Source organism: Vulpes vulpes, chromosome 7 (assembly GCF_048418805.1).
Source record: "Vulpes vulpes isolate BD-2025 chromosome 7, VulVul3, whole genome shotgun sequence".
NCBI lineage: Eukaryota > Metazoa > Chordata > Mammalia > Carnivora > Canidae > Vulpes > Vulpes vulpes.
This window is the reverse complement of record NC_132786.1, coordinates 31,985,641-32,008,356: the sequence shown is the minus strand read 5'-3', so window position 1 is coordinate 32,008,356 and position 22,716 is coordinate 31,985,641. Positions and strand designations below refer to the sequence as shown.

At 45.6% G+C, this 22,716-nt stretch overlaps 1 protein-coding gene and 1 long non-coding RNA gene across 9 annotated transcripts; one reads left to right on the top strand and one right to left on the bottom strand.

The window, feature by feature from the left end:
* Window positions 1-678: 678 nt before the first annotated feature.
* Window positions 679-17,928, top strand: ERLIN2 (ER lipid raft associated 2). Of its 8 annotated transcripts, none has more exons than XM_072763528.1 (13): window positions 706-800; window positions 1,643-1,766; window positions 1,975-2,096; window positions 3,362-3,443; window positions 4,607-4,653; window positions 6,756-6,817; window positions 6,959-7,084; window positions 10,842-10,915; window positions 11,084-11,142; window positions 11,691-11,782; window positions 12,601-12,690; window positions 14,363-14,442; window positions 14,835-17,928. In XM_072763528.1, the coding sequence occupies exons 3-13, from the start codon at window positions 1,990-1,992 to the stop codon at window positions 15,027-15,029; spliced, it is 1,014 nt and encodes a 337-aa protein (XP_072619629.1). In that variant the 5' UTR covers window positions 706-800; window positions 1,643-1,766; window positions 1,975-1,989; the 3' UTR covers window positions 15,030-17,928. The 8 variants fall into 8 exon arrangements, with proteins under 8 accessions (XP_025849374.1, XP_072619629.1, XP_025849368.1 ...); XM_025993584.2 differs by having other exon boundaries at window positions 786-1,492; XM_025993585.2 differs by having other exon boundaries at window positions 790-1,492; window positions 1,640-1,766.
* Window positions 17,929-20,977: 3,049 nt separating this feature from the next.
* On the bottom strand, window positions 20,978-22,712 carry LOC112916121 (uncharacterized). The gene is made up of 2 exons (XR_012002560.1): window positions 22,264-22,712; window positions 20,978-22,177 (listed from the first exon to the last, which is right to left on the bottom strand). It is a non-coding gene; the product is annotated as an uncharacterized lncRNA (long non-coding RNA).
* Between the last annotated feature and the right edge of the window lie 4 nt (window positions 22,713-22,716).

Sequence of the window (22,716 nt, the reverse complement as noted above, 5' to 3'; positions counted from 1 at the left end):
GCAGCCCCTGCCCTCAAGGAGCTTACAGTCCTGCCCGGGGGCGGAGTAAGCTGGCCGGTGTTACAAAGGCAGTTAAGCTCCTGATGGTTAAGGAAGCGCCAAGGAGGCTTTCATCCACTGTCACCCTCGCGCCTCACTGAGCTCAAGATTCTGCTAAAACTGGAATAATTCCTTCTTCAGCTGTTGACATAGTGCCGTGAGGACCTCAAAGGCCAAGGATCCTAAAAAAAAAAAGCATAAAGGGCAATCCCAAATAGGGACTGTTTGTTGATGAACGAGGTCATGGTGCTAATGCACGCTCTAAAAGATGTGCTAGGTTCCGCCGCGCCGTAGAAAAGCGCGAGCAGAGGGCGAGAAGGGCTGCAGCTCGCTGGTACCTGCTCCGAAAAACAACACACGCGGGGGGCGGGGGGGGGGGGCGGGGAGGGATCCGGAGCAAATTCCGAAGTTGGAACTTCGGAAAGCGACACCCTCAGTCACTCAGCACCGCGGCCACTAGCGTTCTCCCCCGCGTCACCCACCCTCCAGGCGGCTGCGCACCGTCCCCACCCGGGAAGCCTAAACCCGGGTCCTGACCCGCCGGACCCAGCCGCGGGCGCCGCCTGCTGCCCATGCGCGGACTCTGACAGGTCGGAGCGCGGGGGCGGGGCTGACGCACTAAGGGTGGGGGCTCTTCTCGCGTGAACTAATGGCGTCATCAGAGCGACGGGCCCGGAAGGAAGTAGCGTGTGGAGGGCGTGGCGGTTTCTACGGTTGCCCTGGGGTTCGGACGGGTACGGAGCGCCTGGAGGGACAGCCTGGTACGCGGCCCCCGCCCCTTAGTGCGCGCTGGGCCTAGCTGCGGCTCCCGGCCGGAGCTTCTGAGCGGTCCTCCCGGGCCCCGGGCCGAGCCACCCCCCTCCGTCAGGACCGAGAAAGCCATCCCTTTCTGTTCCGTCCCTTCCCCGCGAGCCCCAGAGCGCTTGGGACGCGCGACCCTCTGTCGGGGGAGGGCAGGGAAGGGGCGGGGAGGGGAGGGGGGCATTGCAGACAGGACGCAGCTGCAGATCGGTAGCTGGAGTCCGTCACGGTAAAAGAAGCGCCTTGCAGATGTCCGAGCCCGAGTCCTGTTAGCCCCGGGAGGCAGGATCCACGCCCCGCGCGGGGGCCCCCGGGCCGCCTGACTGGGAACTTCTTCCGTTGCCATCGTCTTTCCAGATCCTTCAGGGCCCGGGAAATGAGTCTGGACGCCAGCTGTCCGTCCTCCTGGCGCTGGCGCTCACTGGGACCCGCGATCCCAGTCTTCCCACCCTGGGGAGCCCTCTTCTGCTCTGACCCTGGGCTTGGGGGCCCGTCGGGTGCAAAGTGCCAGTCGAGTGTACGGGCGGGTGTATTCAGAGCCCTCCCCTGCTTAGAGCCGAAGGAATAACTGGGAAGGTGGACGGAAGGCCAGAGAACCCCACCGTGCAACTCTGCTCACATGCTGCCTCTGTCGCCCCAGCATCTGAAAGGAGTAAATAATGGTTTCCTTTGGAGTGGCAGGCAATTAGGACGGGCAGGCAATTCTCTGACCAGAATTACATAGCCACAACTGCCTGTCGCTTGACATCCTCTGTAATTTGGGCAACCTACTGCAGCTGCCTCTCTTCCCTTTTACTAGTAGGAGTGACTCCAGTGACAGCACATTCGTGTCCCCAGGAAGGGAAGGCTGTGTTCTGAACGCTGCCCAGTTGGCTCCGCTTCTCTCTCGGCCCGGCTGTCTCTGGAGCCACTGCCTCCTCAAGGAGGTAGGGAATATAATCCCACAGTGAAGGAAGGAGTGGGAACGCTGCCTGAGAGCCAGGATGAGGCCAGTTGGCGTAGCCTTGTGTTCAGGCTTCAACAGGCTGGGTCTGAGCCACTTCCAGGAAGCTCAGCTTAGTGAGGGGCTCTTCCTGTCGCGGCTTTTCTCCTGCATGTCGGGCCACACACATTTCCCTGCGTCTTTTTCCCTAGGATACAGGTTCGCTGATGGCTCAGTTGGGAGCAGTTGTGGCTGTGGCTACCAGTTTCTTTTGTGCATCTCTCTTCTCAGCTGTGCACAAGATAGAAGAGGGACATATTGGGGTGTATTACAGGTAAGGAAGAGACAGGAAGAAGCTGGCAACTTCCTGTTAAGTGACTTTCCTAGTCACTGGCCGATTCTATTGGATATCTGTGAATATTGAGTAGAGGAGTCTTTTAGATTGAGCTGTTGTGTCAGTGACCATGGAAACAGGTGTACACCCACACTCATATACATTTATAAAACTTAATCTTACATCGATGCCATGGATGGTGAACCATAAATGTGTATAGAGATTTAGAGACAAAATCTGAAGGAAACCAGTGCTTGCAGATCATCCCTGAAACATTGTTTTCTCCTATATCCCTTGCAGGCATCCTGGTGCCACAAAGTTACCTCCAGTGAGCACCAGTTCATGATGGCAACTTGAGGAGCTGGCCTGCTCCACTAGTTTGTACCCACTCATTAAAATTAACATTTCAAGAAAAAAGAATCCTGCAGATTGACATATATCTGTCAAGGCAAACCCTAGGATAGTAGTTCTTACAAGAAAGGAACCTGTTGTATCACTTGTCTATTTTGTTACTCTCTTTTTTGAAAAAAAAAAAATAGTGTATTTTTTTCTTTATAATACAAAGCAAAGAAGCACTTCTAAATCTTGGGTTGCTTTCCTTCCAGTAACCTCCATGACCAAGTCTTTTGCTTTAAGTCTTTATGAATTCCTCTTTATATATGCCCAAGATGCCTATTCCTGGACTGCCAATAGCAAGTTCTGGAAGCCTCATTGGGCTCCACTCTCTGCTTTATTTCTCCCCACATTCTGCTCATATGTCCCCAAAAAAGGCATTAATTTTGTTACCCTTTACACATAACTTGGTTATAAAGATAATTCTGCCCAAAAAAAGTATGTATATGTTTTTTAAAGCATTCTGAAAATTATTCTTTTGCTTGTTCGTGCCCCTGGACTCCCAACATTACTGCAGTTGATTGGATAATTGTATTACTGGACTTAACCGCCCCCATGGATTGCCGCAAACTCAATGGATATGACCAAGTGAAACTTCTCATCTGTTAAGGATTGCCGGAGATCCTGCTGTCTTCATTCCACCTAGCCCATGTGCCTATTTTTCTGCTGCAAAAGCATGAATAATGGTTTTATGTTTTACTATCAGGCTTCCTATAATATGAGGGTCAAGCTGAGAGGAAGGGGTCTGTGGACATGGCTCAGGCACGTGTCACTGTATGAAACATGTATGGGACTATAGAGAAGGTCAGTGCAAATAGTATTGCTGTGATCAATACCTCTTGCTAAACTGTTTCTCTCTTCCTCCTCTGCAGAGGTGGAGCCCTCCTGACTTCTACCAGCGGCCCAGGTTTCCATCTCATGCTTCCTTTCATCACCTCATATAAGTCTGTGCAGGTAAACTCGGTGTGTAGGGTGTGTTTGAGCCACTGCAGGTTTGGGGTGTTTACCAACACATGATTTGGAATTATTTCCCATTACATGAGTATAATGCCTTTTCAAGGAATCATATATACAGGATTCCTTGATAGGATCTATGTCCTGTAGATATATATGTTTATGTATATGTACATATATATGTGTGTGTGTGTTTGTGTGTGTATATATATATATATATATATATATATATATATATATATATATAAAGAATGAGGCTCCATGAACCACATACTCTAGAGCTTTATTTGACTGTTGAAATAGCTGAATGGGTCATTGCATTGGCCCATCACTCCCAGCTGGGAATTATTTTTTCACTTCAAGGTAGAGCCAGAGAAGAATCAGTTCCGAATGTATAGAAGGTGAAGTAGGATGTGTGTGTCTGTGTATTTAAATCACAGGCTACCAAGATAAATGGAAATGAAACACAGTAATTTTGCTGGTTCTTATTTGAACTTCATAGATGTAAACATAATTTGGGGGGTTAGGGGAAAGGAAAGTTGGACTTGGTGAAGGGAAATGACATTTGAAGGAGGAGTAGGATTAGTTATGATAGATCTAAAGCCTGGCTAAGTTAGACTAGCCATCTTTGAAGTATGTCCAGCTACAAGGGTTAAGGAGATTTAGAAAATGACTTTTAAACTGACCCAGGAAAATATCCTGGAGCACCTCATCAGCATTCTCCGTTCATTTCTTCTGCCATTTCCTGTGCTTGATGGTTTTCAGAGTGCATTTATGCCCAGGATCTCAGGAGTCTAACAGTAATTCTTAGAAGCGGTTGAGCCAGGTTAAATACAGAATCCTCTTGTTTTGAGACTAGTAAAGGAAGATAGCAGAGGTAAAGACGGGTCTTAAGCCTCCTAATCCAGGGTTGTTTTCACTAAACCATTTTTACTCAGCTTTTTCATGTGATGATTCACTTACAGTGAAGCTGGGCTTACGTACCTTTGTTCGTCTGGGCCTCACACTCTGTGTAAATAAAGATTAGGCTGAGTGTTCATGTTTAACAAGGGCAAAGCTCAACCCAGTTAACCTCAAAGACCAGGCCATTTGGGATTCCAAAACTAAGTTACTTTGCTCAGCACTGCCCATCTTACATCCTTTTATGTCTCTTCTATTTCTAGACCACACTGCAGACAGATGAGGTGAAGAACGTGCCATGCGGAACTAGGTAAGGTGCCTGGAGTGAAGCAGTCAAGCCTGCATCAGCGGGAGGGCCATCTGGCTACAGTTATAGACTGTGAAAAGAGAAGCATTCCTTCTGGGCGGTTCCACCAAGTTCCCTGCCTTCTGGCTCGCTAGGTGCCAATGTGACTAGGCAGTGCAGTGCAGTAGGGAAAATCACAGAAGGTAGACAGGTTTGGGAGGGCCTTAAATGCTGTGCTAAGTTTTGGCTTTTTCTGTGACACGTGAAGATCCACCAGAAGCTTTTAGCAGATAAATGACTTGATAGAAGAAGGTACATTTAGCATAACCAGCTATGGAGAATGTCGTAAAGGTGGAGGGTGACCTTGGGGGGTCTGGACACCAGTCTGGTAGTCTGATTGGAAAGAACACCAGTCTGGTAGTCTGATTGGAAAGTAAAGATCTAAATTGGAATAAAGTAAGAGAGATACCTGGGTGGCTCAGTGGTTGAGCATCTACCCTTAGCTCAGGGCGTGATCCTGGGGTCCTGGGATCAAGTCCTGCATCAGACTCCTCACAGGGAGCCTGCTTCTCCCTCTGCCTATGTCTCTGCCCCTCTCTGTGTGTCTCTTATGAATAAATAAATAAAATCTTTAAGAAAAGAAAAAAGGAATAGAGTAACAAACACCACCACAGGGAAACATTCAAGGAGGGCAAATCCAGGATTAGGGCATCACACAGGACAAATGGCCTGATTGCATCACAAGGAGGAGCTTTGGGTTGTAAAGGAGACATGAAAGACATTAACAAAGCAATGATAAGCCTTAATTAGAACCTGGTTCAAGAATACCATCTATGAAAGACACAGGGGGACTGTCAGCTCGGGTGGCCATAAGAGAGTGCCACAGACTGAGTAGAAACTCAGAGTCCAAGGTGCCAGCAAAGTTGGTTTCTAGTGAAGCCTCTTTTCCTCGCTTGCAGATGGCCACTATGCCGTGTCCTCACGTGGCCTTTCCTCCATGCACACAGAGAGAAAATCTCTGGTGTCTGCCTCTTTGCCTTTACCAGGCCGATCAGGTTAGGGCCCCACCTATGGCTTCATGGAGCCTTAATTACTACCTTAAGGCCCTATCTCAATACAGTCACATGGGGGTTTTATTTAGAATTTCAGCAAGTTGATTTTTGAAGGGCACACAATTCAGCCCATAACAGGAAAATTGGGGAGACTGGAATAAGGACTGGGTATTAGACGCTGTTAAGGAATTATTGCTAATTTTCTTAGGTTTGGGAACAGAGTTAGACTACATAGGAGAATGTCATTATTCCTTGGTGAGTGTTGCTTACTGATATTTTAAGGGGGAAGAGTATCATGACTGGAACTTTGAAATGTTCAGCATGAAAATGCAGATCTGTAAGGTAAAATTGTTAATTGCTCAATATAGGTGTTTGTGTATGGACAGTAGATGTACTATTTTTTCAATATTTCTGTCTGCTTAAAATTATCTATAATGAATATTTGCAGGGAAGGGGAAGTGCTGAACCAAAGTCATGGTGAAGACAAAGTGAGAAATGGTGACCATAAAATTCCACTGTGGCCTTCTAAGCTCTGAGAATTCCTTGACATTTCCCTTCAGTTGATTGCTTTAATCAAAAGGCATTGCAGATTCAAAAGATATAAACTATTCTTTTCTTAGTGGCACCCCAGAAGTTTCACTTTTCTCCTCATGGAGATATTTTTAGGAAGTGTGGTTTGTTTGTTTGTTTTTTTTAAGATTTTATTTTTTACTTATTTGAGACAGAATGCACAAGAGTGAGTATGAGCAGGAGGAAGGGGCAGACTAAGAGGAAGAAGCAGACTCCCCGCTGAGCAGGAAGCCTGATGCAGGGCTCAGGACTCCAGCTGGAGCCCAAGGCAGACAGTTAACTGACTGAGCCACCCAGGCACCCCAGGAGGTGTGGTTTTCTGGGAGATTGTGTTCTTTCTCTAAGCTCAGAAGATTCCTACTTGGAGATCCATCCTGGCTTCTGGCCTCCCATGAACTCTGCTGCTCCTTTGCTGCCAAGTCACACACCTTATGCCATCACCCAGAGACTGCACTATATTCCAGAGCCTACTGGTGACCTCTTTGTTCATTCTTCCCCCAACAGTGGTGGTGTAATGATCTACTTTGACCGAATTGAAGTGGTGAACTTCTTGGTCCCCAATGCAGGTACATTTTTCCAGTTGACCTTCACCTTCAGCTTACTTTGCCTAGCATGTCCCCGAACCCGCCGGCAGGGAGAGCTGCTGGGTGGGTCTGAGCAAGAGAGTCCTGCCTTTTCTTACTCCGCAATCCCTCCTTCCCTCACAGTGTATGACATAGTGAAGAACTATACTGCTGACTACGACAAGGCCCTCATCTTCAACAAGATCCACCATGAACTGAACCAGTTCTGCAGTGTGCACACGCTTCAGGAGGTCTACATTGAGCTCTTTGGTAAGAAGGCCTCTGGTGGCCGCAGCAGGCCTCAGCAGCTGTTTCCCCCACCGCCTGCTTCTGAGCTATGCTAGGGGAGGATGGGTTCAGGGGAACAGGAAATGTCAGAGAACCTGGTGCTCAGGAACAGGTTACATGCGGAATTCCTAGAAAACGTTGATGACAGTGGCATAAGGTTGTGAAAGCAGGTGAGCTTTGGGCATGGGGATCACGGTGGACTAGAGAACTCCTGGCCCAGATCAGAGGACTGGAAGGCAGGGTGTTCCTACTGTCCCTGAAACAGCCTTCTGCAATGAAGATAGGGTCTGTTCTAGAAGAACCTTAGAGATTATCCAGCCCAACAGCCTCATCTTCAGATAAGGGGACTGAGGCCCACAGAGAACATTGCAAAGCTAGTTGGTAGCAGGAATGAGGCTAGAACCTGCCTCCCCTGGCTCTTGCTTCAGAGTGCTTCTCCGTACGCCACGCTGAATGAAGGGCACCCAGGAAAGGTGAGGAGGATGGTAGGCTTCACATTTAATTCTAGAAGTGGGACAGGGACCATAACTTCTTAAAGTTCCTAGTTTCTTTAAGCCTATACAGGTAGAAATGAATAGGAAAACACTTAAGAGAATCCATATGTTTTAAGTAAACACTTTTTGACCTTTTTGCCAGTCAGAGTCAACATAGCCTGACTTTAGCAGCAAGCAAAGAAACAGTTCAGTATTGTTACAGATCTTCGGTGGTTTTTAGTGTTTATGTATTTTGGCGCTTGCTGCCAGAAGTTTTCTAGTGGCCAGTGCTAAAAGTAAATGGTACTAGAACTATTCTGGATATTAAGACGGGACAGTGACTTTTCCCAAGAATCTTCATTCAAAAGGACCCTGATAGAACATTTCACAGAGTAGACAGGAGGAGGAACCCCGGTACTGCCAGCGATCTCCATTAGCCTGTTGCACTGTGTTTCCAATTTGAGAAATCATCAGAATCACTTTTAATTTTTCTGCAGTAGAAAGTGAGTCTAAATTCACTGTACAGGGTTGGATTCAATGTGTTTTGAAGAAAAATTTCATTAATTTGCTATTTTTTAAAAATTTATTTATTCAGGGGCAGCCCTGGTGGCTCAGTGGTTTAGTGCCACCTTTGGCCCAGGTTGTGATCCTGGAGACCTGTGATCAAGTCCCACGTTAGGTTCCCTGCATGGAGCCTGCTTCTCCCTCTGCCTGTGTAAAAAGGCAAAATCTTAAAAAAAAAAAAAAAAAAAAAAGTATTCATGAGAGACACAGAGAGAGAGGCAGAGACGCAAGCAGAGGGAGAAGCAGGCTCCGCGCAGGGAGCCCAATGCGGAGACCCAATCCTGGATCCCAGGATCACATCCTGAGCCCAAGGCAGAGACTCAACTGCTGAGCCACCCAGGTGCCCCAATTTGCTATTTTTTTTTTAACCTCAAACTGAAAGCATTTTATAAAATAGCATTAGATTTCTCTAGCCATTGTTTTAGAACTTTTAAATGAATATTTTAAAGCATTTGAAACAACAAAAGACAAAGGACTCTAATTTCCATGAAAAAATGAAACTATGAGATTCTTTTGCATTAGAAAACTTCTTCCTGTCGGGGTACCTGGCCAGCTCAGTTGGTGAAGCATGCAGCTCTTGATCTCAGAATCATGAATTTGAGCCCCATGTTGGATATGAAGATAACTTAAAAAAAAAATTTTTAAGGGGCACCTGGGTGGCTCAGTGGTTGAGCATCTGCCTTTGACTCAGGGAGTGATCCCAGGAAGGATCAACTCCCACATCAGGCTCCCTGTAGGGAGCCTGCTTTTCCCTCTGCCTGTGTCTCTGCCTCTTTCTCTGTATCTCTGATGAACAAATAAATAAAATCTTAAAAAAAAAAAAAAAAAAAGCTTTAAAAAAGCTAACAAAAAAAAAAAGAAACTTCTTACTGCCTGAGAAATAAATTTAGTAGCTTAGTGAAGCTTCTTGTACAGAGATGCTGGAAAAATGTATTTGCTTTGAATTTTTTTTCTCTAAGTTTTGCAAGCAAACACTGTCTTGCTTAGAATCTGTGTATATAAAGGAGGAATTCACGTCTCTAATCCGATTCCTGAAATATGGGAAGTTTTCCACTAGTTCTCCCCTCTCAGGACTCACAGCCCTGACTTCCCACATTACTGTGTGATTCTCATCAGTGCTTACATGGATGCATCCGCTTGCCCATTTTATAAAAAACATTACATAGTTCTTGTTCAGAAGTTGATCTGCATCAACCTTTTTGTGTAACATAACCTAATCTGGATTTATCTATATAACTATAATGTATAAACAAACAACTTATTACCAATATTACTTTGGTAATAAAGCACCTAGCAAAATATTTCTTCCAGATTTTCCTAGAAAGTTATGAGCCCAGGACCACAGGCATCCGGCTGCTTTAACTCAGATGTAATTTGGTCTAATAAATGACTATTTGTTATTAACTTAGGGAAGGCACAGAATGTCTCAAAGTTTGGTTGGTATCCCCTTTAAAATAGAAAATCTGAAATGTAATGTTTATTTACAGCTGTCAAATTGTTAAACATGTATCAGGTCTGAGGTGCTACTTTGTGAGGCCATTTCTCCCTTGTGCTAAGAGGCTTGTGAGAGGATATCCAGTGCATGAGAACGTTAAAATCCCTTGCTTACTGAGATAACAGTCGAGGATAGTGTTGTTTTAAGCCCTAAAAATTAAGGCATAGTAATTAAACAGTGTATTATTTGGCTACGAACTAGCTTGAGCACATTGCTGAACTTCCATGGGCCTCAGTCTGGTCTGGGCATCTATTAAAGATCATCTATTAAAGAACCATTTGCGGTTCCTCAGAGGTTCCTGTTTGGGCACAAGTGACCAAGAAGCCACTTAAAGCAGGTGGCAGCTGACAGTGAAGGAGGTGATTCAGTCGAATGTCCCAGCCTGGTTTTGTGGAGTCTTCTCAGTGTCGCCAAGGATCTTACCGAGGACCTGGCAGGCAGGGGGTCAGAAAGAGAAGGTTCCAGCTGAGAGGGAAGCTCTGGTGCTGCAGGATCACAGCGGGCAGGGGTGAGGGGGTTGGGCACCAGTCAGAGCTCTTCCTACACTTGCCTATGAAACGACTCTCACGTGCATTCCAGACAGAGCAATCAGGGCCAAAGCAAACGACACATCAGAAGACTCAGGCTCGTTTCCAGAACCGTAAATTTTCATTTTCCTCCTGTGTTATTTGAGGGAGTTCTTAATGGAAATAGTCTTCCTTGGGGCTTTTGTTGACGTCAGCATCTGTTTTTCTTTTAGAAACTTCTAAAATGACTGCATTTCTTGTGTTTGGGTCTCTTCAAAATACCTACCATAGCCACTCCACCTTCCTCTCGAAAATGGGGTGCCTGCCTTCTCTTTAGCTGCTGTTGTCTAGGGAAAGGCTGCCGCCTGACTCTAGAAATGTGCAAGAATTGTTCTTTCTCTTTTTAAAGCTCGGTTTCCTTTTGGGCAAGGTTGATATTTTCAGCAACCTCGGTGATTTCATCTAGAGGCCACAAGAAAAGTTTACTCTCACATCCAGCTAATGTAGAGGTGTGTTGTTTTGAAAGATGTGCAGGGAATCTTTAGATTTCTGGGTTCTGATAAGCACACAGCCTCAGAAAGACCTTTTGCCTGTCAGGTGCATTCTTGAGCATGTGTTTTAGTTTGTACTCTACCCCCATACTTTCCTCCATCCTGCCTAAAAAGTGTAACGACAACCTTTTCTGTCTGTCTTGATTCCAGATCAGATTGATGAAAACCTCAAGCTGGCTCTACAGCAGGACCTGACCTCCATGGCCCCCGGGCTTGTCATCCAAGTAAGCATTGCCACAGTGGAGAACCTCCTGCGGAAGATGGATTCTGTACCCATCCACCCCCCGCAAGGGATGTCCTTTCTTTGCAGGAAAACCAAGGGCAAGTGGGAACTGCTTATGTCCCTTACCACCCTCACCTTCCCATCCAGTGCTATTTTTATCCTTCTCCAGGCTGTGCGGGTGACAAAACCCAATATACCTGAGGCGATCCGCAGAAACTACGAGTTGATGTGAGTTTTCCCTCCACCCAAGCTATGCCCCCCACTCTCCCCCACACCCCATCCCATCCCAGTGTGAACCAAAGCTGTACCAGGTGTTTATTCCCCTTCTTGAGTCTTCTTTATAGCCCATTGCTCAGTTAGATGGAGCTAGTGTGTTGGACAATCACCTGGACTCCATAGCGGTGATTGAGAGCCACAGGAGAAGCCCTTTCAAGCAGTGATGCTTTTAAAAGGGCCAGGGGGCATTGTTTGTGTTTCATGGCTCATGCCAAAGAAGATGGGAGGGAAGGGTGGTTAAGTGAGCAGGCAGGTGCATTTTACCAAGGTAAATTATGCTTTATTTCCCACAAATGAGTTATTTTGGAGCAGAAAGAGAGCCATGTTACTGTCTGCAACAGATCTGCTTTTACTTGGGACATTCAACAGCCTTCCAGGAGAGAGTAAGAACTCACAGTTTGCCTCTCTGCAGCAAAGTTTGGCTTCTCCGGGGGACAGTGAAGGTCCTGGGAAGCTTTTTCCATGGCAGCCTCACAGCTGCATACCTTTTTTCCCTTCAGGGAAAGTGAGAAGACGAAACTTCTCATTGCAGCCCAGAAACAGAAGGTGGTGGAGAAGGAGGCTGAGACGGAGCGGAAGAAGGCCCTCATCGGTCTGAATGTGGTTCTGTGACCTCCTTTCAGGGCAAAGGTTGGGGGCGGGGGTGTGGTGGCAGGAAGCTGCCAGGTCCTCCAAACCCTTGCCAGGTACAAGAGGGGCATTCATACGCCCAGAAACAAAGCTGAAGTCGTCAGATCATGGCCAGGGGCAGTGAGTTTTGAGTCTCCCCATTATCTCTGAAATGAACGGAAATTTTCATGTTAATTCTTAATGGATAGTAATAATGGCCAGCACCTATTGAGCACTTATCACGAGTCATGTACTTTTTTCTAAGCACATGTAAATATGAAGTACCTCACTTCTCCCAGCCATGAGGTAAGGTAGGTACTATCGTTAACCTCATTTTATTGAACCGAAGACCAGAGGGTTAAATAAGGTGCACAATGTCACATGGCAAGTAAGTGGTAGAAACAGGGTTCAAACCCAGGGACTCTGTCCAGAACTTGGTTCATAACCACTACACTAGATTATTAACTACTACTGCTTCCCAAGGTGACATGGCAGGAAGAAACTCTTATCTTATTCTTTAGACTATCCCTTGGGGAGAAATACTCTTGTGACTTAGGAGGGAGGTTAGGGCTTGCTCCCCACTTTTGCCAGAGGGCCCAGGTCTCCCCGTTCACTGTCTTGTGCTGGTGTCATCATACCGTGCACACTGGCACAGCCCACGTGTGCCCACCGCAGTTCCCCTCTGAGGTTCTCCCTCTGAGCTTCCCCACCGCCCTGCATCAGGGACTCAGGAAAGGTGGAACTCAGTCCAGCTTTTGAAATACCAGTGCTCTGAGCCTTTTCTCAATTTCATTACTGTAGAGGCAGAAAAAGTGGCCCAGGTCGCAGAAATCACCTATGGGCAGAAGGTGATGGAGAAGGAGACCGAGAAGAAGATTTCTGAAATTGAAGGTGAGCACAGGTGAAGTGAATGCTGGAGTTTTCCTCAGACCCTATCTTGTGGCAAGGTGGTGGGAGAGCCTTTTCCTTCACTCTTTCATCTTTGTTCTAAGATGTGATGATTTCTTTAGAAAATCACTTTTTCTCTGTGCTTTGAGTTGAGTTTGGGGGGAATAAGGGCTAGGCTGGCAATCAGTTTTCCACTTCAGAGGGCATTCACTCATCCAGCAGATGTCCACTGAGTGTGGCCAAACTTGCTCGTGTTAGGCCCAAGGAAAAGAAATCGTCTCAGTCCCTTGCTGTCTGGCAAGGGTCTCAGGGCGTTGGAAGCAAAGGAAGCAAAGGAAGAGGTGAGGCCCCTGTGCCTTCCCTAGCCCCTTTGCAAGTCTATAAACACCACAGCTGTGGCCTGAATCTGCGCTCAGCATCCCCTGCAGTGGATACCCAGGCAGGTGTGAAAGAAACATCTCAAGTGTCATCTTTGCTGGCTTTTCTGTGTATTATTCACTTTCAGTTCCCTGCCCCTAAGCCCTCAGCTCATTCCTGCCACTCACCTTCTCCTTCATGTGGTGCCTTAAATCAGGCAAATTCTAGGACTCAAACTGGGACCTCAGAGCCCAGAGCACTGCTCTGTCCACTTGTACTCACTACGGGGACTCTCAGGGTCTGTGGGGGCCCAGTGAGGGGGCCAGTCAGGAGTTAGTTTACAGGTCAGGGGCTCTTTAGTTGGGAGCTCTTAGCAGAACAACACATTTGTATTTCTTATAAAAACCCGCAAGCAGGTGCTAAGGCCACTTGAATGGGCCGCATGCAGTCAACACCCCAGCCAGGCTGCACACTCTTTCCACCCAGGGTCATGCGGAGAGTGTGCAGCCAGCACCCACCCACGGCTGGCGGCTCTTCCCAGGCTCTTTGCTACAAATACTACTCACAGGAGGCTGGCCTCATTCCCAAGGCAAGTGAGCAAGTAGCAAACATTTTGCTTCAGCCTGACAGAAAAAGCTAGTCTCCGCAGATTAAGGAAGTGTATTGCATGCATAGTCGAAGTTGAAATAGCTCTTCTTCCAGACGGGTGTCAGTCTGGACCATGGCATGTATATCTCTTATTTAGCGTCGTGCCAGCTTAAGCACTGTTACCTAGAACCTTTTTGAAATGACTGATGGGGGACAAAAGGGCAATGAAGTTGGAGAGGGACCGAGCTGTTTTCTGTTGGTGGCATTCAGTTGTGGGTGCAGCCGCCTGTGGGCTCCTTGCGCTTCTGCCCTGCAGCACTAGAGGGATGAGGTGGAGAGCTCTGAAAATGCACGTGGGGACCAGGCTGCACCCCTGTCCTCCCAGACGGGGAGAGGAAGAGGAGTAAGCATGTGGAAACAGGAAGTGTCTCTTGGCGGCAGTGTTTTCTCAAGACTGCCACCAAAGATGCTGCTGGGCACGGCAACAGACGTGCTTGTAGTCAGCCCCCACCACAGGGAGATGCCATCCAAGCACCCCTTTGTCGTGGTTGATTTTCATAACGACTTGTGAAAGAGGGCAGATGCCTCTTTCCCCATTTCACAGAAGAGAGAACCAAAGCACAAAGGAAAAAGAGCACCTCCCCATGGTAGCACAAGCAATTGGGGGGAGTCCCCAGGGCCCAGTGGTCTGGTGACCTCTGTGCTGCACTCACTGCATTCTTGCCCTCAGATGCTGCCTTTCTGGCCCGGGAGAAGGCAAAGGCTGATGCGGAGTGCTACACTGCCATGAAGCTCGCCGAAGCCAACAAGGTAAAGCCCAGTACTGCCTGGTAAAGAGGGGGTATGTTAGGTGTGGGGCTAATGTTGTTTGAGAGCTCCCGATGTCCCACGGCCACCACCACCACCGAAGCCCCTCCTGGCCAGAAGTGATGGCAGTGTGCTGAGCAGGACAGGTGTTGCCCCTTCCCTTAGCCAAGCCTCGACAGAAGTTTAATTGTGTGAAACACAGAAACTCTGAAAACTGGCAGCTATAACCTCGCAAACCCATTAGTACCCTGTCACTAATAGAACAGAGAGGCCGGAAAGAGTAGAGAGGGCACCTTTCTTTGACAGAACTCCTCTCCTTGTAAAAAGCGAAGGGTACCACCCAGAGTTTTCTTGAATCTGGCTCCACCTAGTCTTCTCTCCTTTGTTTCTTACAGCTGAAGCTGACCCCTGAATATCTGCAGCTGATGAAGTACAGAGCCATTGCTTCCAACAGCAAGATTTACTTTGGCAAAGACATCCCGAACATGTTCGTGGACTCTGCAGGCAGTCTGGGCAAGCAGTTTGAGGGGCTAGCAGACAAGCTGATTTTGGATGATGAGTCCTTGGATGCAGATCCTGAGGAGAATTGAAAGTTTTTTGTATACAGCCTCGGATGACATTTAAAAAGATCTTTATTTTTTAAATGAACCAGGATGCTCCTCCCTCCCACACTACCTGCTTTGACTCTCTTCCACATTCTGTGGTGAAAAAAGAAGAAATGGATTTAAATCTATTCCCCTTCCTGGGAAGGGAGGGCAGGGATTGATGATTTGGGGTCTTATTCAGGTAAGCAGGTTAGATGATTTCTGTTAAGATTGGTGAACCGTGGGTTTGACCTTTGACTTCCAGACACTAATTTTAGCCTTTTGAAGCTGGCTTAAGTAGGGATTTGATCATTACAGAGTGGGAGGAGAGGGCGTGGCCTTGGGGTGATTTCCTTTCCCTGATTTGGGAAATTGTGGTCCAATTTTCTCACCCCTGCCTCTAAGGTAGGAGATGCCTGTGGGTGAGACTCAGAAACTGAGCAACTGTGTACTTGTGAGTCTGCCAGCAGAGCTGGGGAGAACAGCTGCAGAGAACGTTTGGCTTTGCTGGTATTTTTGTCTGCATATGTGAGTTACTTCAGAAGCGCGCTTTGTCGAGTCCTCATAAGGAAGGACTGGTGCTAGGTTTTGCAAGCTTTTCTACACGCTACTCTCCTTGCCCCAGGGCTCAAAGAGCGGTGGTTTTTGACTACATTCCTGTGACAGGGTTTGGGCACCACCACATAACTCTTAAAACTTTTCACTTGTTCTGTGATTTGGGGTTTTGGGGGGGTTTTCCCCCCTCTCGAATCTGTTCATTGATTCCACTCAGCATTAGGAAGATAGGAACAAATAACCCAAGTGTCTTACTAGCTGCTGAAGTGAGATCTTCCATCTCTCAGACACCATGATACCTGCCTGGCAAACTACATATGTTCCTTGAGATCTAGCATCTTATTGTGGAGATTCTATGTTGAAGAGCTCCTTTGGGAGCAGAGGAAGGTCACCTGAAAGATCTCCTAGTCTTACTGCTCAGAGCTTATGCTGATGGTCTGACAGTGATAAAAAAGGGAGCCCACTAAATAGCACATTTTTTTTTAAATCTAGGGCACCAACCGCCACACAGGCGTCAGATTGAATGCCAGATCTCCAGAGACAGCTGTGAGGGTACACGTCAAGAGTTCATGCCCAGGTCCCTGTGTTAGAAGGGCTGCATCAAAATCTGTTCCAATGTTTTAGGTTTTTCTTTTTTCCCATTTCTAATTAGGAAAATTTACATCACTCTGGGAGGTTTGGGATGGAGGAGGAGAAACATGAGAGAAAGGTTTTCTTATATCCTGAAATTGGAGTGAATGGGATAGTGGTGTCCAGCTTATGTAGATTGTGAGTTGTGTACCACATTGTTGGGTTATCTCCATTTAACTTGCAAGCATATTGGTATTCTCCATGACAAACCGGCCTAGGATTTGGCCTTGCTATTAGCTGCCCCCCACCACACCATCACCACCAAAAAAAAAAAAAAACCTACCACTGTACCCCTTTTCCCTCAGTGATACTATGAATGATACTTTCTGGCACAGATCCCCCACCTCATTTTTAGTCCCATGCCCAGACTTCTGGTTTATTGAGTGGCCCCAGAATTCGGCCCAGCTTGCTCCCGAGTAGCACCAGGACTGTCAAGAGTTTGGGGAGTATTCAACCTGCTTAAGTAGAAACAAAATGTTAACTCCTCTTCGTTCAACTGTTGCCCTTCTCTGTTCAAATATCTGGGACTTAGAATTTCAAACCACTGGTCCTGGTCACACTTAGTGCAAGCAACCAACTGTTCATAGGAATGATGGATTTTAACATGCTCAGAAGTGCTTGCAGAAGACAGTCCCCCAAGGCCAACATAGGGTATCTATTATTAAGATACACTCCCCGCTCCTCGCGTCTCAATGCCATTAATCACTTGTTAGGAGCAACATGACACATGATGTCCAGCATCCCCAATTTACATATTTGTCTGCTCCCTCTCCTCTGAGCCTTGTTGCCTAGGCCTCAGAAAATACTACTTCAATTGAATAAAAAGTAAGGATATCTCAGCTTCTGTAAAGCACGTTTGCTCAGGTTATTCACTTGAAAGCCTAATACTAACATCCTCTGATAGCTTGTCCCTTGCACTAGATACACTTTAACCACAAGAGCCTCAATAAAATTAAATCCTGCTGCCCCTGACCCCATCAATGCTAATGTTGCTTCCTCTTTGAACAAAAAATATGTTGTAGTATCCCTGAGTTTAAATTCACTGGTTATCTGTATCTGCCTGAATAGTAAAATCATGGAAGTCAGCAGTTTCCTTAGCATGGGACAACTAACCAGTCTGTGTGACTTTGTGTCTTCAGCACTTACTGGAAAATCTGATCTTAAAACATTTGAATTCTAAACATGTAAAATGTGACAGCCTACACTTTTGTAGGCAATAAAGTCATGGCTGCTATTTGTAAATGGAACTTCTATCAAAATAAGTAACTGTTTATAAAATTCAGTTTTTGTAGGATTTTTTTCAAGGAAAAGTCACCTTGGTTGAATGTTTCTCATTAAACTTCACAGAAATGGTTCATACTCAGTACTGTTTTTAATCACTTTTTTAATATAAGGACAGAATATTTGCAAGGAAGCCAAAGTTTGTTAATAATTTTTATAAGCCTAAAATTTGAAGGAATCTGTGGTCATATCAAGTTGAAGGAGGGAAAAAAATAATTTAAAGAATTTTGGCAATGTGTTGACCCAAAAAAAAAGTTGTTTTCTAAATAGTTTGTTGTAATTTCTATAAGCCTGTGTATCTTTCAGCACTGATAACTTTGCCATTTACAGAGAGTAAGTTGTGAAAATGAGATCAAGTATTTACTAGCAATCTGATCAATTTAAGTTTGAAGATAAACCTCAATCCTCAGTTGAGAATAAACCTTTGTGTTGGCTAGTGGCTGCTCTGTGTCTGTGAACTTAACTGCTACTTCTTTAGTTCTATTCAGTAGGGTTTGAGCCACTGTTTCTATTGCTTCCTTAGAAAAGAGGTAATAGCCAATCAGTTTCTGTTTGTATTTCCATTTCTTTTTATTTCTGTTTTTGTGTAAACTGGTGATTGACTAGTCAGACTAACTCTACTTTCAAAGCCTCGAGAGTTTAATTGACCCCCTTTGTAACTGCAAAATGTTTTATTAATCACTCTCATATGCTGGACTAATTACCTTGGGTGTGTTGATAGCTGCAGGAATTGTTTTAGACAATACTAAAGGTGAGAATTTATATCTTAGTTTTATTTTCAGTCTTGCTAAATAAAGTCTTTGCATCTACTTTTTTATTAAAGAGAAATTCAGCAATAGCTAATATTAGGATAGGTGATAAAAAGAAATAAAACATCCCTCTGCAGTGAGTTAAGTACAAGATGACCCTAAAAATATATTCTGATGAATATCCCCATTATCAATGTAGAAACAATAAATTATTAATTTGTAAACATGGCATGATTCTTGATAGGTGTTATGGAAATTGATTATTTTAAAGAATCCATTCACTTCTGCAATTACCCTCTAGGGTAGAGATCCTTTCAGTTGACCCAAAACTCATTTTTATATCAATTAAGTAAAAAAGTCCATCTCTGCTCTGGTAAGCTGCCCAGTGTAAGGCTGCCAAATAAAATACATGATGCTTGGTTCAATCTGAATTTCATAGAAACAACTAACTTGGGGCAGCCATGGTGGCGCAGCAGTTTAGTGCTGCCTGCAGCCCAGGGCTTGATCCTGGAGACCCTGGATCAAATCCCACGTCAGGCTCTCTGTATGATGCCTTCTTCTCCCTCTGCCTGTGTCTCTACCTCTCTCTCTCTCTCTCTTCTCTCTCTTCTCTCTCTCTCTCTGTCTCTTTGAATAAATAAATAAAAATCTTAAAAAAAAAAAAGAAACAACTAAAAGTTGTTTCTGTCTAAAAGTTGTATCTGTCTCAGATATTGCATGAGACATACTGAAAAATTATGTTTTCATGTGACCCACACATTTAACTGAATATCCTGTATTAATTTATTTGCCAAATGTTGTAACCCTAGCCCAGCTTTCTCGGATTTTGTGGGGTTTTTTGTTTTTAAGATTTTACTTACTTATTCATGAGAGACAACAGAGAGGCAGAGACGTAGGTGGAAGGAGAAGCAGGCTCCCCACAGGAAGCCTGATGCGGGACTCAATCCCAAAACCCCAGGATCACGACCTGAGCCAAAGGTAGATCGTCAACCACTAGGCCACCCAGGTGCCTTTCTCAGATTTTTAATGGTGTCTCAAATTTCCTCTATTGGTTTGAAAGCCACTACACAAATAATATGAACTTAGAATAGGTAAGAATGTAGTTCCTGGGGTTAAACTGCCATGATACAGATCCCAGCTCTACCACTTCCTATGTATATGGTCCTTTTTTTTTTTTTTTTTTTTTTAAGATTCTATTTATTTATTCATGAGAGACACAGAGAGGCAGGCTCCATGCAGGGACCTCGATGTGGGACTTGATTCCAGGACCCCAAGATCACGCCCTAGGCCAAAGGCAGGGGCTCAACTGAGCTACCCAGGTGGCCTCCTATGTATATGGTCTTAAATTATTTAACCTCTCTGAACTTCAGTTTCTTCATCTATAAAATGGGTTGAATAGATTAAATGAAATCCTTCATGTGAGGGGGTTAGCAGTGGGCCTGGCATGTATGTTTTCAGTCATTTGGGGAAACAGCCTAGAAAGCACACAGTTATTTAAGTGGGTACCACTAAGTAGGAAGTCAAAGAAATGTGATGATAAGATTTCATATTGCACAGCGCAGAGAGGGAAAAGGGAACAATATTGGAAGGCAGCCAATATGTATGGAGAATGCATACATCTATGGAAATGTCATATGTACAAATAAGCAGGTATGGTGGCCCTCTTAAAAGGAATTCCCAGTTCTGGGCTCCGATTTGGGGGGGAAAATTTTTAAGAGGAGGCTAGCAAAACATGTTAAAACCAAAATTTAAAAAGTAAAAAACAAAGCCCATAGGTTGACCCCATAAAAGGCAGAAGGGGAATTTAATGACTTTACATTTATAAAAATTGCATAAGAGTTGGCTAGGTCTTCTCAAGCTCCTCTGAGACCAATGAAGAGGAAATTAGTTTGCAAAATAGAGTATTTTTAAAAATTTCACCTAAGATTGGCTAAAATTTGAAATCAGTAGTTGTGTGCAAATAGAAAATAAATCCAGGGATTAGCATGGATAACATTTTCTTCTCTGTCTTCAGAAATGGGGGAGATTCTATGTTGTTTGGGATGGTTTAAATGTCATTCTTTCTATATGAAAGATCAAATGATCTCTAAAGGTCTTCCCCAGGTCTCTGATTCCAGAATCTGTATTCACATTTCAAAAGCCAAATGTGAAAAAAAAACAAACAAACCAAAAGCCAAATGTGACAGTATGTTTGCTAAGCGACTGTTGTCATGGCTTCTCTACCTCAATTCATTTAAACTGGGACATGGGCATTATCTCTCCGCTTCTCTTTAGAGCCAAGTAATCAGGCAACTATAATTTTCTATTTATCTTTTTTTAATCCCCCAAAAGAATCACAGTAAACTCAGAAGAAAGCAGTTTTTAAATCCATGAATGTTTTTCTCATTATTCATGGCCTCAGATGACAGGTGAATGTTTTAAACGCTTGATGACATTTATGGTAAAAGTATAATTTTTTTATAAAATTCTTTATAAAATCTGTTCTTCTGGGTATTTGGCTTTTTAATCTCTTTCCCTCTTTGCCCTTGCCAACTGTTGGAGCAATTTGAAGATAGTACAGGTGATGAAGTGATTGTGGACCTTCATTTTTCAAGGACTAGTAGGAAAGTGTTAAATTAGATGATGTCCCAGAGTGTGGAAGAGAAGATTACTAAAAAACTAAGAAAAAAGTAGAATCCGATTCATTCAAAAGCATAGCTGAGAAGGAAAGACATTGAAAAATGTGAAATGAGACTAGGGTCACCTTGATCTTTTTATCTTTACTTCATTTTCTTAAGGTTATAGAAAAGCATCTTAGAAACAAATCCACCATAAAAAAAAAAGCCTGTCTTACTCATGCTGGTCTCTCCCCAAGTTACCTTTACAGAGAAACGCCTCTATGTAGATATGTAGACTGAATAGATTAGCAGGGTGGAGGAACTAACATTGATTGAAACTTTGCACTTGCTTTGGGGTAGCACTCTGCTAAGTGTGTTGCACATGCTGTCTTGATTGATCACCACTGCACCTCAGAAGGGAATGACTCCATTTTATAAATGAAAAATTGAGAACTTCAGTAACTTACCCAAGATCACAGTTTAGTGAGGAATCCAAGATTCAGTGTGTGTCAATTCTATGACACCAGTGCCCAATCTTGGCACCACTATCCTTACTAACTTGAAATTTTAAGTCACTCTTCTGATGCCTTCTTGGGAGCCACACACACTTAGAATATGGGGAATGAAAGGAGGTTGACCTTAGAAGTCAAAGAAGACAACTGACCTATTAAATGAAATCTATTAAATGAAGACCCCCTGCTGATGTCATAATAACGTATCTCCTAGATTGTGGGTACATCCTTTAGATCTGATGAGGTATCTATAGTTTTTAAGATGTTTTCTTAAAAACACAGGGGCACCTGTGTGGCTCAGTCAGTTAAGCGTCCAAGTCTTGATTTCGGCTCCGGTCATGCTTGATCTCAGGGTCCTGGGGTGGAGCCTTGCGTCAGGCTCTGTGCTGGGCATGGAGCCTGGTAAAGGTTCTCTCCCTCGCAACACCCCGCGTGTCCCACTTGCTCAGCTCTCTAAGAAAAAAAATGTGAAGTAGCCTGTCGGTTTGTACCCGAGTTGAAAGGTGCTGGGCGGCAAGTCAGTGGTGGGAGGAGCAAAGGGAATTAGAGTGACCAGGATCGTGTGAAGAGATGTACAGAGGAAGGACTGGGTGAACGTGACATGCTTAAACTGACAGGCTCCAACTCTGCGTGAGCTCCGGGATGAGGCGGCGGGGCCGCAGGCGGCGCTGACCTCTGGAGACGCGGTCCCGAACCGAGGCGGGCTGTAAGCAAGTACCATGAAGCGGTCTCCGGGGCCGGCGGACTCCATGGGTAGAGCTGGCGACGCCCGACCTCGGCCGTTAAGCTCAAGCCCCACTTGGGTGTGGAGATTACTCAAAAATAAAATCCTTAAAAAAAAAAAAAAAAAAAAGACTCATTAAGTAGACCTAACTTTGGAGATACTGGGTTAAAGGTACCCATTGAAATGTTTTACTTTTATGCCCCTGTCGGGGATGCCTTCTGTTCCGGCGCGCACCGCGACCTGGGCAGCCCTGGACTCCGGGGCCACGGGGATTAATGACCACACATCTGAACCACGCCGCCTTCCTGAGAAACAAGCGTTCTTTTCTCTCATACCGGTTCCTCCAAGACGCCTAGGAGACACTGAGAGCCGTGTCTCCCGCCCTAGCAGCCTCGAGTCCCGGTCCCCGCGCGGACGTCTCGGTTCACGGCTCTCTGACCGCCGGGACGACGGGCACATCTGCGGGACGTCTGTAGAGACGAGGACCCCCGAATAGGCCGCGGCCTTTCGGAGGAAGCTCCCGCGGGGGCGGCGGTGGGGGCGGCTCCGGCAGCTGGACGCGGAAGGCTCCCGTCGGGGGGCGGCGCGGGGGGCGCGGAACCACGGCAGGCGGGGCTCCACGCCCCAGGCCCCCGGCGTCCTCCC